This window comes from Suricata suricatta, chromosome 10 (assembly GCF_006229205.1).
Source record: "Suricata suricatta isolate VVHF042 chromosome 10, meerkat_22Aug2017_6uvM2_HiC, whole genome shotgun sequence".
Classification (NCBI taxonomy): Eukaryota; Metazoa; Chordata; class Mammalia; order Carnivora; family Herpestidae; genus Suricata; species Suricata suricatta.
The window spans coordinates 125,520,965-125,539,710 of NC_043709.1; the positions used below are offsets into that span (position 1 = coordinate 125,520,965).

The 18,746-nt window shown below is 50.6% G+C and overlaps 2 protein-coding genes across 3 annotated transcripts in view; one reads left to right on the forward strand and one right to left on the reverse strand.

The window, feature by feature from the left end:
- Positions 1-2,190, forward strand: part of FRMD4A (FERM domain containing 4A) — a 619,483-nt gene extending 617,293 nt beyond the window's left edge. Inside the window, exon 27 of the mRNA XM_029955588.1 lies at positions 1,178-2,190. Coding sequence (XP_029811448.1) covers positions 1,178-1,280 — 103 coding nt within the window. The 3' untranslated portion in view covers positions 1,281-2,190. The remainder of the gene's footprint in view (positions 1-1,177) is intronic.
- Positions 2,191-15,012: 12,822 nt separating this feature from the next.
- Positions 15,013-18,746, reverse strand: part of PRPF18 (pre-mRNA processing factor 18) — a 56,968-nt gene continuing 53,234 nt past the window's right edge. For both annotated transcript variants that reach the window (XM_029954153.1, XM_029954154.1), the window contains one exon: positions 15,013-17,424. In XM_029954153.1, coding sequence (XP_029810013.1) covers positions 17,344-17,424 — 81 coding nt within the window. In that variant the 3' untranslated portion in view covers positions 15,013-17,343. The remainder of the gene's footprint in view (positions 17,425-18,746) is intronic.

Genomic DNA, 18,746 nt, shown 5'->3' on the forward strand with positions numbered 1-18,746 from the left:
TACACACTGGTCCAGGGGCCTGCTCTTGAACCTCAGTGTTCCCTGCACCCTGTTGGATTAGGGTCCCTTCCCTTCCCCTAGGCCCACCCATAACCCAGCCCCGGTGTGGGGAGAGCAGCAGGGGAGAAAACAGGCTTCTGCGGTGTCTGCAGAATCCTTGTGGGGTTCCCACATAGAGACTTCTACCCCGAAATGGGGTGTCGACCTTCAAAATCCAGCAGTGAAAACACAGACCGACTAGCCCGGCCTCACACACCAACAGCGTTCACGGGCATGCCGATTCAGCAGCCGGGGGCTCCAGGCCTACGGTGTCAGGCCTGTAGGAACTGGCACAACCAGCTCAGGACACTACGCGTGAAGCGTAGCAAAAGGAAGGGCGCCCAGGGGACTCCAGGGCCCCCTGTGCCATTTCTGAACACAGCACGGAGTTGAGCCACGCCAGCCAGCACTGGGCCCGGGGGTGGCGGGCGGGGTGGGGACAGGGGGGGCGGCTCCCAGTCGCTGAGCCAGCCTCTGGGAACCTGCCCAGCAATGCCACCCCTGTGCCACATTCATGGACGTGAAGTTTGACCTTTATCTTGCCCTGAAGGAACCAGTTTGGGGTTAGAGAGAGGCTATTTTTCTAGAAATGATTATTGGCCGCAGCACATCTGTGTCATATGTAAAGATTACTTCTCCACCTGTGTGGTGACTTTTTTAAAAAGTCTTGTTTTCAGTACAGTTTCCTATGTTTTCCATACATTTTGATCATCAGAAAACAATGCATTGTGTAAACAGCACTGATTCCCAGCGCCTGGGTGGCTCAGGTAAGCATCTACCATTTGGTTTCAGCTCAGGTCAAGATCTCCTGGTTTGTAAGATGGGATTTGGGATTCTCTCTCTCTCTCTCTCTGCCCCTCCCCCAGTGCACTGGGGGTGTGTGTGTGTGTGTGTGTGTGTGTGTGTGTGTGTGTGTGTTCCTTGCTCTCAAAACAAACTTAAAAAAGTAAACAGCATTGATTCGGAAAACATTTAAACCATGTTCACAATCCCACCTGTTCCACGATTCGGAAACCTGACATTCTGAACGAGCTTCTAGGATAGAGTGAAAACCCACGGGTCCGCCCGAGGCCGCCAGGAGCAGAGGTGAAGCAGCTGCTTCCCTAAGACCCCCCTCTCCTCCTCCCCTTCCCTGCAGGAGCTACGCCGACAGCTGTTTCCTGGACTCCTCCCTCTACCCAGGACTAGCCGACGTCCAGTGGTGCGGGCAGGAGAAAGCCAAGCCCGGGACCCTCGTGTGAGCCAGCCGGCCTCGATCTGACCGCCTCAACGCCATTCCGAGATCACCTCACTGCCTCTCATTTGCCTTACCCAGACGCACTGTCACCCTGCACCAGCTTCGGCCCTCAGCACTTTCTTTCTCCTGTCTCCGCATCCCCTTCACCCTCAAAACCCTGACTGAGGAGACATTCTGGAAGGTTCCGGTCCCACTGTGTGTCCCCTGGCTCTCTCGCCCACCCACGGAGAGCCGGGCACCAATCCTCGACGGCACCTCGGCGGCTCCCCCCTGCCGTGACGGCCCCCAGGCCAGGAACCATCTGGGAAGGCTGCGGACGCCGACTCCTGTGGCCAGGTGGCCCTGGGAGAGAACAGGCCAGGGGACCCGAGTACAGGGTGGTCGGCCTGCACTCGGTGAAGAGGAGGCCTCGCTCGCGGCGGGATATAGGGACTCCGTGGACACCTGAAATATTTCCTGGGGGCGGGGGGGGAGAATGAAAAAAGAAGCTTAACGTGTTAGAGATGCATCGAGGACCACAATCAGTTCTATGCTGCCAAAGATTATAAAAAAAAAATTTAAAAAAAAAGGAGGGGCCAAGAGGAAGACCTTCTTTCTGCAGTGAAATCTCGTCACTTCCCCACGGCTGCTCCTCACGAGTGAAAGTCCACCACGTGTCAGCTCCCCCCTCTCTAACCGGCCCACCCACGCGCGCTCAGGCCGGAGGAGCCGGGAGGACCAAGCCAGCTGCTGCCCCGGGTCCCCGGGTGTGTGGACGGGGAGGGCAGGCCCGGCCGGTGCAGGGGGGCGGCCCGTCCGAGCCCGCCCCACAAAGCTGCTTTTCTGTTGGGATCTGTAGGCGATGGAAGGTGGCGATTGCCAAAAGCGCTTCTCTCATTAAAACCACCAGTAAAAGTGTGTCCTGTTGTTTCGCACAAGGTGTTTCGTTTTCATTTTTTCCGGGAAGCCAAGGGAAAAGCACATCGCGATCCATTCGCGTGTTTGTAACTGTTGTGGCTCATTTTCTATTTGTTAGCACTTGTGTGACAAGGAGCGCAAATCCGACTTCTCTTGGCACCCAGTCACCAACGTGTCACTTACTCAAGGAACCCAACTATGCCCTTAGGGAGAAGGAGGTCATCCTGTGTCTGCGAGCCGAGGCGGAGCAGGGGGAGGAAGAGCCGAGCTCCTGGCGTCGGCAGACACCGAGAGAGGAAGAAAGAAGAGAACCGGCGTGTGGGAGCTGCACGTTTACATGTGTTTTGAGCTCTGCTTAATACACAACCGGAAAGCCATCTATGTCTTCAGAGGCCTCAAAAATACTTTTATAATAACGAGCGCACACTCAGTCGGGTTATTCAAAACGGCACAAACACGTACATTGTGCTTACTGGCGCAAGTGGGGGGGGGAGGGGACACTTTTTCCTCACTTGTAAGGACTTCCTATGGGGAAGGCATTTTGACAGCCAGGGACAGGAGCCGCCAGGGTTGGGGTCGTTTTGTGGGAAAACAGAACCACAGTTAGCTTTAGCGTCTTAAGAAAAATCTTCGTTTTTTTTTTACGTATGTGTGACCCGAGAGTAACGAGACTCGCCCGGACCCGGAGGGTAGGAGGGACACTACAATGAGTTCGGTGCCAGGGCTCTGCCTCTGCTGCAGCTTGGAAAGCACTGTGGGGTCCCGGTGCGGCTGGGCCATCCTGGGCAATTCCGGGCCCGGCGCTCCCCGCTCTGCACCCCTGCTCTGTGGATGTAACGGCTGGAGAAAGGGACATAGTCACAAAACATCTGGGGAAACCCTGCAGGAGAAACAAAACTGGTCCCAGCGCTGTGAAGTGATGGGGGGGGGGGGGTTGGTGGCCCTTATTTTGATGATCAGAGCTACAGGCCACAGGTTTTCTTCCTTCCCCATCCGGAGTAGGATGCACTGGGCCATTTTTCTTTCTCCCCAGGGACACACAGATAATCAAACTGAACTTTGTGCAACAGGGAAAGTCGAGAGAGAAACCAAGGAGGTGACAAGCTTACACTGGCCACGGGTTGGCCAGCACGTATGGTAGTTTCAAATCCCTCGGATCATGCTTTGAGCCCGGTTGGGTTTACAAGGAATGAGAGGCGAAAATTCTTTCTCAGCAACACTTGGGTTTGGGGTTCAGGAGGCAGAGAGGAATGGGGCAGGAGGGGCAGTCCGGTTCAGACAAACGCCACGACAGTCTGGTAGTGAGGACGGAGATGAGTCAAACAGGTTTTACTGTTGAGCCGCGTTCAGTGACTGCAAAGTGTACACACCGCTAGTCCCGTGGGACCGCCAGGGTTCATGAGCAGTGCGGTCGGAAACCCTGGTTATTTCACACAAGCCCTCGCCAGCCCGCCCCACGTCCCTCTTTCTTTAGAACAAAGGAAGAGGGAGTGTGGACCCTGGTCTGAGTTAAGCCCCTACTGGATTCTTTGGACACATGTAAGAAATTGCCTGTGTAGCCTGAGGACTGTTGGGAACGCCTCCGTCAGACTTTGTTGTGACACAGGTGGCTTTTTGTTTTTTATATGCAGGTGAGTGTTCAAACTGTTAAAATTCCAGTTTGTTTTCATTCAGTGTTAGTTCTCAATAGAGCAACCCCCCTGCAGGTGCTATCAGACGAGCAGTTACTGCTTAGTTAACTAGGTGTAAAGTTTTACATATACATTAATGTCAATAGTTTATTCCACGTTGTGTAAAATGGACTCTAGTTCAATAACGGGGAGAAAGGATTAGGTTGTTCCTGAAACTGACCGTAGAGCATGTAAAATGATTTTCCTGGATTCTGTTCAACTGTAATCAATGCAAAGGATGTATGTTGTAGACAAAGTTGCAGAATTAAAAAGAAATCTGCTTTTAATTTATTCTTTTTGTATTAAGAATTTGTATAGTACCTTTACATTTTGCAAAACAGTGTTGTCAACACTTATTAAAGCATTTTCAAAATGAAAAGATCTCAGTGGCCTCTTGGAGATTTTGTTTCTAGGTGACCCATGCTTCTGCATGCTCTGGAAATCTGCAGTTCAGGTGCTTCTGTCCCCCGTGGGTTCATCTTTTTTTTAAGTCAATCTAAAGCTGACATCCTTATTGTCTTGCTCGATACAGACGAGCTGTGTAGTAGAGACCCAGGCTCCCTCCTCTGCCTGCCTTGTGAATTACACAGATGACATATTCTCCCTCATGTGCTCCCACCACAAAGAAAGGATTGGAGGTTAGAGGTCAGTCTTGGGCAGGATGCTACGTTAGTGTTTGGATCATCGTTCCTCACAAATAGGTACCCGTACACGCCGGGCCTGGGTCCTGCTCCCACAGAATGGTGGGACCAGCGCTGAGGGGATCTGGGCGTTGGAGGCCACCCTCAGGCTGTCTCCGTGTGGTCCCTGGGTCGGTGGAGGCGGCCCAGGGCCAGTCAGGGAGGGGGGGCAGGACGCTCAAGCTCTTGACCAGCACTGTTGTCTGCTCTGCGCTCACACCACGGCTCAAGCTCTGTCCCAACAGTCTGAATCACATCACCAACCCAGTAGCCTGCTGGGCCCGCAGGCGCAAAGGGCCCCCTGCTTAGCAACACGATGGCGCCCGGCCGACTTCGGTGGAGACTGCACTGCCATCGCTGGGTGTCCTGACCCAGGGTGCATCTCTTCACTAGCAGGAGGCTACAAGTCCAGAAGCCAAGAACGCCCCTTGGATGGAAAGCTCTTGCCGAAGCCTTTGCCACCAGAGCGAGCCAACTCCAGCCCAAAATGAAAGCAATCCCCAGAGAACATAACATCAGAGGCGAGCCCATTAGGACATTTACCATTTCCTAAGCCTTGCCTTGGGAAGCAACCGGGGCCTCTGTGTCTCAAGATCATCATTACGAATGTCAGACAGACAGAGAGGTTCTCTAAGTCTCCTATGTGTAAATCTGTCATAGCTCAGGAAATACACTCGGTATCTCATTAAGCTCTGCCCATACCATGAGAGCACCCGGCACCCAGCAAGCCCGGACTTTTCCGCTTCTTCCCCGCTTCTCCCTTCCCCACCTTTCACACCACACGCACGCACGTGCGCACGCACACCTGCGCTCCTGTTAACCGAGCCGTTCCACACAGCTATTATCTTGGTTATTAGCACACGAACACCCACACGTCCCAGGAGAAAGCATTGACAAGAGCCAGGGCTCCTGCTGCTCTGTCCCAGAATACCAGTTCAAACCAGCTCATCCGTAAGATTCTCCCCAAGGCGGGCGGCAGGGACCCACCGGTGACGGTGAGCCAGCAGCCACTCACTGCACGTCTGGGAGCGAGTCCAGGGCTTCAAAAGCTGACGCTCACCCAGATGAGACTCAGGCCCACGACCACCGTGCAAGGGGAGACGAGGCCGCCAGCACTAACCAGACAGAAGGCAGAGATCGAAATGAGCCCAGAGGAGAAGACATCAAGGCCTGTCTAAACGCGATCTCACTGCTGATCCCATCCGCCCGAAGAGCCAGCTGGTGGAAGACACAGCAGAGAAGAGGGAAAGAACTGCCCTTGGCCTTGCACAGAGTCTGCAAGCCAGCCCGTTTCTTCAGAGAAGACCTGAAGAGCCTGGCTTGCAACGCAGGAGTCTAACCAGCCAGACCCACAGAACCCGTACGCTCACAATTGCACCAACACATTTTTTTAAATCAGAAACACATTTTTCTCTCCATCAACTCTTACCCTACCAACAAGTGGGTTCCTTTGGTGTTTCATTCATTCATTCATCCGTTTTCTAGGAAACCCAGTGCCATCTAGCTTCCGTGTCCCCCACTCGACCAGAACCACTCCTCTCGAGGTCAAGGACGACTCCCATGGTACCAAATACAATGGTTCATTCTCTCTTCTCACGTCACGTGACTTACCGGCTACAGGACACAGCAGATCCCCGGCGTCCTTCTCTGGAAGGCCAGTGACAGCGTCCTCTCGGGTTTTCCTGCTCACGACGGTCAGCCAGGCTCCTCTTTCCAGCCTCCGGGGTAGTTTTCACCTCCCTGGTGCCCCAACATGGGCGTGTGCAGGCGCCGTTCCCTCCCGTTTGCCGTCCACCACTCTTCCGGGAGCCGGCCTCTGCTCTCCTGGTTTTAAGTGTCGTGTCGGGGCTGATGACACCCGTGTTCCTCCCCGTGTGTCCCTGAGCTTGGACATCCTCCTGCCTGTCAGTCTCCACGTGGAGACGATCCCATGCTCGCATGGCTCACGGTCTGACCTGCCCCCTCCAAACCTGCTCCACCCTCTCCTTCCTCGACCCCAGCCACTGGCCACTCCGACCATCCAGGGCTCAGGCGCACCATCTTGGGATCACCCAACAATCTTGCCATCACCCCTGGAGGCTCTCCGGTCACTCTTCTTCACCTCACATCTGCAGCAAGCCAGAGATACAGAGTCCCTGGCCTGCAGAGATTTCTGAGTGCAGGGAGGGAGAAAATAAAAAGTGAGTTCTAGAACATACTACAAGGGGCTAAGAAAGCAGGGTCGGTCAGGGGTAGCTACCACTCAGGGCAGAGAAAAGCAAGGGAAGGTTAAGACCTAGAAGTGTGAAGGAGGTAGTACCCTATGGAGCAGGGAGTCAACCTTCTGCGGAGCAGACTCTGGGCGCCCCAGGCCCCTGGTGGGGCCCACAGAGCTGGGACTCCGGCCCCAGAGGCGGCGCCACCAGCCTCCGGTGCCCTGATCCCTGAGTAGCAGACCGACGCTGGTTCCCCAAACATGGAAAACTGGCCATTGGAACCAATTCCTCCCTCAGGAATTCAGCGCCCCTGCTGGGCTGGAGAGCTGGGCCACGGCCACCACTGCCTGGGACAGGGGGCCGACGGAGAAGCAGGTGCCTCTGCCCCTCTCCAGGCTCCGGCCTCTAGCGTGCCTGTGATCGGGAGAGCCACGGCTGGCAGAGTCTCGTCTCCCGTGTGGTGGGAGCAGGGAGGGGGCAGCCTCGTCACCCACGCCTACGGGCCAGCGGCCTGGCCCCAGTGGCCCCGAGCTGTGGCCGTCAGCTTGCTTGCAGGCCCACGGTGCCTCATCAAGGCACGAACCCCAAGGCTCTAAGACCAAATAGAGCCTGGTAAAAGCTACAGCTACATGAAGAGCAAGCCACTCCTCAATTTTTAGATTAAACAAAAAATCGTAGAGGCATCTGGTGGCTCAGTCGGTTAAGTGTCCGACTTCGGCTCAGGTCATGATCTTGCAACCGCATGAGGTCAGCCCCGTGTCAGGCTCAGAGCCTGGAGCCTGCTTCGGATTCTGTGTGTCTCTCTCTCTGCCCCTCTCCTGCTCATGCTCTCTCTCTCTCTCTCAAACATAAGCAAACACTAAAGAAAAATTATTTAAAAATTGTATAAAGGACAAGAAGCCACAAGTACCTTTCTGGCCCATGTGAGCACAATGTGGGTCATGGTCTCTGAAGGAATAGCCAGTCAAAGCCGATTTTCCCCAAAATACTTAAGTCACAAGCATGGACCTTCTCAAGGGTCTTTCACATCCGTAACAAGTAGCGAGGGCGTCTCCCTCTCAAAGTCATTTGTTTTGCCAGTGAAGACCTGGGGATAAACTCCAGACAGAGACAAGAGCCAGGGGCTTCCGTCTGGCGCGCTGGGTGACGGAATCGCCACCACAGGCCAGAAGCACTCCCCCGGGTCCGCAACACCCGGCTGGCTTTGATCCGCCCTTAACGTCAGCTGCAGTAAGGGCTTTTCTGCAGCTGAAACGTCCTGGTGCCCACGTCTGCAGACTCACCCAGATGACGCAGTTCCACGTCTGTCTTACCGGGTGTGGTGAAGTCCCAACTTACTCCAGCTCGTCGGGCAGGTGCGCCCTTAGAGCACCGTCACATGCCTGCCACAAGTCTCGAGGGTTCTGAAAGGCAAGAAATCTGAGTAATGACTCTACTGCCTAGGGACTGAATCAGGAGCGTGTGTGGGAACAGCCCATACTGGGAAATTGCCGCACAAACACGAGGTCCTGAGGAAGGGAGCTGTGATGGTTAATTGTGTGCGTCATGTGGTCTGGTTAAATGTTATTCAGGTTGAGGGCGCCTGGGTGGCTCAGTCAAGTAAGCATCGGACTCTTGGTTTCGGCTCAAGTCATTATCTCATGGTTTCCTGACTTCGAGCCCCATGTCAGGCTCCACACTCTGCTTGGGATTCTGTGTCTCCCTCTTACACTCATGCTGTCTCCCTATCAAAATAAATAAACTTAAAAGATTATTCTGTAGGAGATTAATATCTGAATCAGTGGACTGAGTAAAGCAGATGGCCCCTCAGCATGGGTGGGCCTGGTCCAATCAGTTGAAGGTCTGTGAGACTGCACAACACATGCTCTCTCTCTTTGCCCCAACTGCTGAACTAGGATATTGGTCTTCTCCTCTCCTCAGACTTGAACTTACACCATTGGCTTTCCAGACTCTCAAGCATTTGGATGTAGGAATTTCTACCATCAGCTCTCCTGGGTCTTTAGTTGCAGACACCAAATCACACAACTTGTGAGCCTGCATAAATACAAACAGATCTCCATCTTCTATTGGTCTTTCTCTGGACCTAAGAAAGCAGCCTCAAGTTTATACGCTGACTCCACGGTACCACCCATAACCAGCTGTGCCACCTGTGGCGTCTCTCTCTCGTCGTCATGACTACAGGACGGTGGCAAAGTGTCTGAGGCTCAGGAGCACTTTCCAGAAAGGAACACAGAAGGGGCAAAAAATGTCTGCGGGGTAAGTCTGTTTCTTTCTCTTAGAAGAGCAATAGCTTTCCGGGAATTCCCACCCAAAAGACCTCTCTGCATATGCTACTGGCAGAATGGGCCACATAACCAACCCTAATTTCTAAGAGTCACAAGCCAGCAAGTAGTTTTAACTATGCACACTGCAGCTCTGAACAAATTACGCTTCTATTAGTGAAGAGAAGAATGAAAACAGGGTAAGCCACTGGCAGTGCCTACACCAGACGTACATGGCATTTTGACTTGCACACCAAAGGAAAAGGAAAATAGCCAAGTCTTAAATAATAATCTAATAAAACTCAAGTTAACAAAACCACTAACACTCACTCATTAGATTTCCTGTCTCAAATCAGACACTCTTAAGGCACACCAGTATGATGACATCATTCATCAAGAGAAAAAATTAGACACACAATTTATATAAAATCCAGCAAAGACAGTTAACAAAGATTATGTTACCATCTGAGCTAGTTCTAAAGTCATTCCCCCTCTGCCTAGAAAGTAACCTAGCACAGAGATAAGCCACAGAGTGGGATAAGTATTTGTAATACATTTATCTAACAAAGGACTCATAGGGGCGCCTGGGTGGCTCAGTCGGTTAAGTGTCCGGCTTCTGGCTTCAGCTCAGGTCATGATCTTACGGTTCGTGGGTTCGAACCCCGTGTTGGGCTCTGTGCTAACAGCTAGCTCAGAGCCTGGAGCCTGCTTCAGATTCTGTGTCTCCCTCTCTCTCTGACTCTCTCCTGTTCATGCTGTCTCTGTCTCTCAAAAATAAATTTAAAAATTTAAAAAAAAAAAAAAAGGACTCCTAGCCAGAACAAAGAAATATAAATCAGGAAGAAAATGGCAGGCAATTCAACAGAAGAAATGGACAGAAGTAAAATCTTGAATGGAAACTTCACAAAAGAGAATGTCCAAATGGCAGACAAGCACGTAAAAATGGTGCTCAGCTCTGTCATCAGGGAAATGCCAATTAAAGCCACAATACAATACTATTTTAACTCACCAGAAGGGCTTAAACAAGAATGACAAAAGATATATCATGTGTAATCAGGATGTGGAGGACCTGGAACTCTCAAATCCTGCTTGTGAGTGTCAAGGGTACAAGTCTTTTGGAAAATTCTTTGACAGTATCTGGTATACATAACGTATGTCCCAGACATTTCACACCATGGCGTATACCCACAGTAATCAAAAGACGCATACACAACATTCATACAATAATTGGAACCAACTCAAATGTCTACCAACAATAAAACAGACAAATCATGGGACACAGCAATGAGAATCGACAAACACAACCACAATGAGGATTAGAAACTGTAAGAAACGGGCACCTGGGTGGCTGTTGGTCAAGCATCCAACTCTTTTTTTTTTTTTTTTAATTTGTAAGAGAGAGAGAGAGAGACGACAGAGAGCGTGCGCACATGTGTGGGAGGGGCAGAGAGAGAGGGAGACAGAATCTGAAGCAGGCTCCAGGCTCCAGGCTGTCAGCACTGAGCCCAACACGGGGTTTGAGCCCACAAACCACAAGATCATGACCTGAGTGGAAGTCGGACATTTAACAGACTAGCCACCCAAGCACCTGACTTCAGCTCGGGTCATGATCTCATGGTTCGTGGGATCGAGCTCCACACTGGGCTCAGCTCTAGCTGACATCACAGAACCTGTTTGGGATTCTCTCTCCCCTCATCTCTCTTCCCCTCCCCAGATCACACTGGCACTGCATCTCTCAAAATCAACATTAAAAAAAAGAAAGCAAACATAAAATAAGTCAAACATACGGACTCCATTTATAAATCAGCAAATTGACAAACAGACAAAACTAACCAATGTGGGGAGTGAATGCTAATGGGTATAGGGTTTCTTCTGGGGGTGATGGAATGTTCTGAACTTAGATCAGTGACGGCCCCATACCTCTGAACATTCTAAATCCACCATATACTTTAAATGGATGCATTTTATGGTATGTACATTATGTAGCGGTAGAGGTGTTTTTTTTAATGATGTTAGACATTAGGACCGTGGTTGGAACTAGAAGGGGGCATGAGATTTCTATGGTGTTAATAACATAATCTTTCCGGATTCAGATGCTAATTACTTTGGAAGATGCTCACATTGAAAGACTTACCATGATATGGTACTCTTCTGATCTGTACCATTTTCTCTGCCGTATAAAGATTCACACTAAAAGGAATGCAATCTAGCCCTACCTGAGCCTAGGGAAATAATCTTTAAAGGGCTGAGCAGCAAAAGGAAACCATCAACAAAACTAAAAGGCAACCAACATATTGGGAAAAGATATTTGCAAATGACATATAAGATAAAGGGCTAGGATGCAAAATTTGTCAAGAACTTATCAAACTCAACAACAAAAAACAAATAATCCAATGAAGAAATGGGCATTAGGGGTGCCTGGGTGGCTCAGTCAGTTAAGCATCAGCTTTGGCTCAGATCATGATCTCACAGTACGTGGGTTCAAGCCCCGCGTCTAGCTCTGTGCTGACAGCTAGCTCAGAGCCTGGAGCCTGCTTCAGATTCTCTGTCTCCCTCTCTCTCTGACTCTCCCCTGATCACACTGTCTCTCTCTCTCTCTCAAAATTTAAAAAAAAAAAAAGGCATTAAAAATTAAAAAAAAAAAAAGAAGAAAGAAAGAAATGGGCATTAGACATGAACAGACACTTTTCCAAAGAAGACATCCAGATGGCCAACAGACACATGACATGGAAAGATGCTTAGTGTCACTCATCATCAGGGAAATAGAAATCAAGGCCACAATGAGGCACCACCTCACACCTGTCAGAGTGGCTAACATTAACCATCGAGGAAACAATGGATGTTGACGGGGATGTGCAGGAAGGGGAACCCTCTTGCACTGTTGGTGGGAATCCAATCTGGTGCAGCCACTCTGGAAAACTGTATGGAAGTTCCTCAGAAAGCCAAAAATTGCATCACTAGGTATTTATCCAGGGGATACAAAACTGCTGATTTGAAGGGGCACATGCACCCCAATGTTTATAGCAGTGCTCTCAACAATAGCCAAGGGGCGCCTGGGTGGCTCAGTCGGCCAAGTGGCCAACTGTTGGTTTCAGCTCAGGTCATGATCTCACTTTCGTTGAGTTCAAGCCTGGAGTCAGGCTCCAGTGCAGAGCCTGCTTATGATTCTGCCCCCGCCCCTGCCCCCCTACCCCTCCCCAACTCACAGTCTCTCTCAAAATAAACTTAAAAAAAAAACCCAAAATATGGAAAGAGCCCACATATCCACTGACTGATGAATGGAAAAAGAAGATGTAGTATATATATACACACACAATGGATTTTACTCAGTGATCAAAAAGAATGAAATAACATGTGCCATGACATGGATGGAACCAGCAGGTATTATGCTGAGCAAAAGCAGCCAGAGAAAGACAAATACTCCTGTGATTTCAGTCATGCATGGAACATAAGAAACAAAACTGATGAAGATAGGGGAAGGGAAGGAAAAAGAAGATAAAAACTTGAAAGGGAGGCAAACCCTAAGAGACTCAAATATAGAGAACTGAGGGTTGCTGAAGGGGAGGCAGGTGGGGGATGGGCTACAGGAGTGACGGGCACTAAAGAGGGTGCTCGTTGGGATGGGCACTGGGTTTTGTAGGTAAGTGATGAATCACTGAGCTCTATTCCAGGCACCCACACTACACTGCATGTTAACTTGGATTTAAATTTAAATAAAGGGCTAAGCAAATCCTCAACAGGTATTTGATGGGATAGTAGACTGTATCTTTCTCTGCCCCAATCCTACCTCTGGCCTCTCATTTATTTTATGCCTTGTTTAATCTTTTTACCCACCTGACAGCCGGTGCAAGGGGTACCCGTCCACGCTGCCGATCATGTGCGGTGTTGCTGTGGTTGGTCTCCCCTTGGTGGACAGATGCTTCATTTGAAATCTAGGACTTACTGCTTCAGAAGGATGTAGGATTTAAAAGGTTTTAAAATCTGCTAAGCTTCACACTCACCTTGAAGGCTGAGTGTGATCTCTACACCTCTATATTTTTAAAACATTTTTTTATTTTCCTAAGTATGTTTAATAATGTATTATGTTAAACTAGCATAACTAAGCTCTTAAATCTATATTATCTATACGTGAGTGGTTCTTGGTTCAAAAGCTTTTCAGGACTAGAGTCCCTTTGCTCTGAATTCATCTGCCAGGTCATTTCCTTCCTTAACTCTACTGTTAACTTCCTTTTCATCCGTGGTTTTCAAACTGCTGGTCACAATGCATTATTAATGGGTTTGTCAACCAGTTCAGGGTCACCACCAGCATAGTTTTAAGAGAAATACAAGAGAAGAGTAAGTACGTGCTTTTCTTTCCGTTACATAGCATTTCTGTCCATTTACATTTATACCGTTTACTCGGAGTCGTGGTCGGGAAAGTTCCAAGTTTTAACGGCCCTACCTCACAGGACGACAGCAACTCTAAGGCAGGCTCAGACTGACTACACACTCAGGGTTCACGATTTCTCCGGAGCCCTTAGGGCCGAGCCACTGGAGAGGACAGGCACTTGGGTTTGCGCAAGCTGTCACCCTGGGAGTTCAGACAGGCCGGGGGAGCTGGCCGGGCGAATGACGCGCGCCCACGGCGGGAGGAAGCTCCTGGTCAGGGGCACCGACGATGCGCGGAAAGCAGCCCCGAAGTCCTGGGGGCTCTGCACGGTGGGAGCCCGCGCCACGCCTGACGCCGGCAGGGAGAGCCGAGAAGGCTGACACTGACTTCACAGCCGGTGCCTGAAAGCGGGGAGGAGAGACGCCCCAACACCAAGCCGCCCGCTTCAACAGAGCAATCACGGTGGATTATTAGTTCAAGCAGGTGGCACCAAGGACCCCGGCATTTACAACGGGGCAAAGTAAGCTCGTCATCGAAGCTTTCATAATAGACTGCTTTGATAAATGCAAAAAACAATTTTTTTTAACGAGCACGGCTCTGAAATCTTGAACGGGGTCAACTGGCACCCCCGCGGCCACCGCCAGCCATGCGGCATCCCCCGGTTACCCCACACCACAACTTAGGTTTAAATTGAAAAGGACCTGAAGGATACCGTTAACCACTGAAGTCCTAGCGTGTGGCTGACTTACAGCCAATCGAGCTGCAGTCTGTGATGAAAACCAGTTGCCCTCACAGCGTTCCCATAGCGACCCTCGGGGACGCACTGGCACCTCACACTCTGGACAGCTGCAAACCCTTACAACAGGCCGGGAGAAAGGGAGCAAGGGCTCATAGTTCAAGACGCTCAATCTGATTCCGTACCATGCGTTTCTCGTCTGCGAGGGGCTTCATGGGAATATCCTGGGGGGAGGTGCATCTTCAAGATACTCAAAGGAAACAGCCGCACTGCAACTTAATGCTCCCCTTTCACTCAAACCGCACCCCCAAGCTCCACCATCTTCTATGTGACACAGCATTAAAGGGGGTGACTGTGTGGCTGAAAAGGAGCCAGTGAGAAGAATCCCCAAATTCAAATCTACCAAAGACTCTGAAGCACTTTGCTGTAGTCTTTTCTAAGCTGCTTACTTTCCGAATAAATTATTCCTTTCAAAAAAAAAAAAAGACAGTTAGTTGTATTTCTAAAGTATTTACTGAGGTCAAAATGCAGGACAATCTAAAGTGTGAGAGTAGGTCTGGAAATCACCAGAAGGAAGAACTTAACGCTAAGAAGCCCTACTGCTATCAGTCCTAGTTCCTGTTCCTCCGAATTCCGAGTTCGGAGCCTGCAGCAAATCCCTTAGTTCTGGGACAAGTGACAGCTGCCTTCGTAGCTCTGGTCTTGGGGCCTCTCCCTTCTTCTTAGGAGATCTGGACCATCCTCTCTCTCTCTCTCTCTCTCTCTGTCTCTGTCTCTCTCTCTCTCATCTTGGCCTCAACTTTATTTCCCCCCGAAAGACTGAGAGCACAGCCATGCCCTCCAGACTGCCACAGGCGCTGGGCTGCAATGCTGAGCAACACTGCTTGCTCCCTGCAGGTGGCAGAAACACTCCCAAGAAACGCAGTAATACTTGTGAGAGAAAACCAGCATTTTATTAAATTGGAATCCAGAAAGACAGAACTCCTTAGGACAGGAATCTAGCCTGGCGGTAATGAGGAAAGGAAAGAACAGTTATTTCAGGACTGTGATTTTTAAAGGATGCCTTTGTCGTTTTAAAAATAGCTAAACCCAGAAGTACGTAGTACCTGCTGAACTAAAATTTTCGTGATTTGGAGAATGCGGGAGGTCGCTGTTCAATGGAGCCACATAATTATTTTCACTAACCAGAAGACCTTTAAGTTCAGGGTAATGGAAAACTTTTCTATTAACCTGCTTCTCTCTACTCAAGCCAAAAATGGTTAACGTTAACAGGACTACAGATGTTTCCATTCCCCCCCCCCAAACCTTCTACCCATAGTGCTCGATTTTAGAAGGTACTGGTGTCAGATAGAGTTTCTCCCTTAATATATTAACAGCAAATGGGAAGACAACACAATATTAACGACGACCATGCTGTGACCTGGAAGTAAAGAAAAGTAACCTGGGGAGTATTCATGCAACAGTATGTACCAACCAGCACCACCGGAAACGGTGTGACGGAAGTCTAGACTAGCGTCCCGTCTTCCGAGAGTCTCTCATCTGCCCTACGGTAAGCTCTCTTAACCAATTCGATTATAAGAAATCGTTTCCAAAGTGGGGAGGGGGTTAGGGAGGAGGCCTGATTCAATTCAAAGCAGTGGCTTCAGCCCCGCTGTGCAAACACCAGCAGAAATGATCAGATGGGCACGGCTACACACAAGTGGCCAGAAGTGGCTTTCGCGCCTTCCCACAGGGGCCAGAGGAGGTGACCGTGAACCTGTGAGCATCTACACGCATCTACTGCTCCACTGACCCGAGCTCCCACCACATCCTCTCACCTTTACAACTGAGCCTGAGCTGAGGGAGGGGGAAGTCCCAGAGCCTGGACGGAGGCCTTGGCCACAGAGCCTTCAGTGACGTGTCCGCCGGGAAGGCTGCTGCTGCCACCACCCCCGTTTCTGCTGTCACCCTCCTGTGAGCACATGTGGCCTCTCAACGCAGGCCGCATGAAAGCTCCGCTAGCTACACGCTGATGACCAGGACGCAGTAACGAATATTAACTGAGCTCTCACTTGCCAGGCAGCGTGCTAAGCATTTTCTTTAACACAGCCGCGGCGCTCCGGGGTACATACTGCACTTAGGAACTACCACTGCAGACAGGGAAAACGAGGCCGAGAAACATGAAGCCGCCCACGGTCACGCACTCGGTGGGCGGACCGCTGCGCACTCAGGCCCCGTGGTGGGAGCCCCACACTCTGGCCGCTGTCCGACGGCGCCACTCCACCTGCTCGGCTGCATTCTGTTCACCCACCTTCCTCTGCTAACGTCCTCTGACATCCCGGGCGGAGCCATTCATCACCCGTATCTGGGTAGGACACTGTGAGATTCAGAAGTCCTCATCTGTGGAAAATCAGACCCGCGACCTAGGATTCAGGTAGGGACAAGGGTCCCAGAATCCCACTCCCCTGCTTGGCAGCTGGGAGCCGCGGTCCACCGCAGGCCCAGTGACAGTGACACGAGCAGGCAGGCTTATTCTGGGGAGAAGCAGCGGCACCAAAATGTCCCATTCCTTAGCTGGCTTGACAGTCCCCACCTTGAACCTCGATACTCTGGGGTTACGTAATTTAAACTCCTGCTGGCATATCATCTTTTCCAAACTTCTATTTCCTATTAATTCTATCTGTCCCGAGAGATAATGAATGCTAAAATTTATACTCCTTACGAGATAAGAGCAAGCCCTGAAAGGCAAGAAAAACAACACTCCACAGTAATAACATTTACATTCAAATTCTACTGCAAGATGGCAAAAGTTCAGCAACATTTAAGGACTATAGAGTTTCATTAAATGATCCCATATTTTCACTGAAATATATAAAAATATTTTTTATAAATACTGCATAAAAGACAATGTGAAAATTACCATATTTTACAGAAATAATTAAGTCCATCCTCAAATGTTCCTTTTTAATCATCTGCCAACTCTCAGGTCTAGAGGGAAAAAGGCATCTTAAACCCCCTTGTGTGACAGTTGTCTACACATTTAAATTATGAGGAAAAGTCCTTAGAACTTAATTTTTTGCCTATTTAAAGTAAATGACACAAAAATCCGTTTGTAGCCAGACGTGATCGGAGAGTCAATACTGTTTCTTAAAACCAAGAGAGCCGCGTTAGGCAGAAGTCCAGCACAGAAGCTCCCCCCCCCCCGTCGGTCTCGTGGGTCATCGCAGCAGTCTGGCCCGCGTTCCTGTAAGCTTCGCGGCACCTAGCTGTCGCACAGAGTTCACAGGGCATTGTACTCCACACATTTTGATGGATCTGTAGGGAAGTGCTTCTGGCAGATGGTCATTAACCTCTTCAATCCCTAAGGAAATAAGGAAAATAAAGATTGGTTACAATACAGCGGAACTATTCTTAACTGCCCTCTCCGCACTCGCTGGCTTACAAGTGTCTCCGCTGAAATGGAGCAGCCCCCAGAACACCTCTCCGATGCTCCCTCAGAGAATGTTTGTTCCCATGCACCCAGGAGAAGTACAACACGGTCACAGCAGAACCGCAAACAGAAAGTACTGGAAACCCACATGTCCATGAGAAGAGAATGTATGCTCACAAATGGAACATCTGACAACAGTAAAAGTGAATTAGCTAGAACTCCAGCAGGTTCCACTGGAGAGGTGAGCCCAGCTCAAGCACCCACTGTCCGTACTGAGATATGTACCACCCTTGGGAGAAGTGACGGAAGAGTCCCTCAAGTCCTCTTCTGCGCTGCGGGAGAGAGCGGTGTCGATGAGGGAGTCTGGTTGAGAACAACTGACATACATCCACCTTAGAAACAATGTTGAATAGGTTCAGGCCAACATGGCAGAGAAGCAGGCGGACCCGGACATCCCACATCTCTCAAAGAAGGGCTGAAGCCAAAGGACTTTGAATCCCAAGAATCTGAGAGAAAAAGAGACAGTCTACCAGGGAGAAACCAGGAAAGCCTGATGACCCCATAGATGGGTAACTGGGAGCTGGGGGAGATAAAACCAGCTGCAGAGGCACAGAGGGGAGGGCTCCCCCTCCGCGGAGAGACACAGCGAAGAGAGAGCGCGGCTGCGGGAGCGTAGGACGGGGTCGGTCAAGAGCAAACACCCTCAGACTGGGGCGGAGAGCGATCCCATCTCTAGGGGCAGGGCGCACCTGGGGAGGGGGAGCCCCCTCCGGGTTCAGTGGTAGGTGAGGGGCGCGGTCTGCAGCAGGAGAAAAACAAGTCCCTTCCCCTCAACGTGCTGCGTACCAGGACAAAACCAGTCGGGACCAAATATCGGGAGGCATCGAGAGGTGCTTCCCCAATTCCCAGGAGCAGGAGTTTAAATCCCAATCACGCGCCGGGGACAGGTGAGTCAGCGGAGCAAGACAGAATGCCTCGTCTGCATCCGTGACAGTGAGGACGGCTACAAAGGAGTGAACTGGGACACTTGGTCCGTGGAGAAGGGACTAGAGGGGGTCACCATTTTTCTCCCCCGCACCAAGACGGGGCCTCGGGAATCGGTCTGCTGGGCCCACAGTGGGGGTGGGACCCCCCTACACCAAGCCACGCGCCTCTGCAGGGAACTGGGTATTTCCTAGAGTGGGACAGACACTGAGGGACCAGACTGTGCTCCTCCAGACAGCGCTGCGGCCCTGCGCGGATTAACTCCAGGA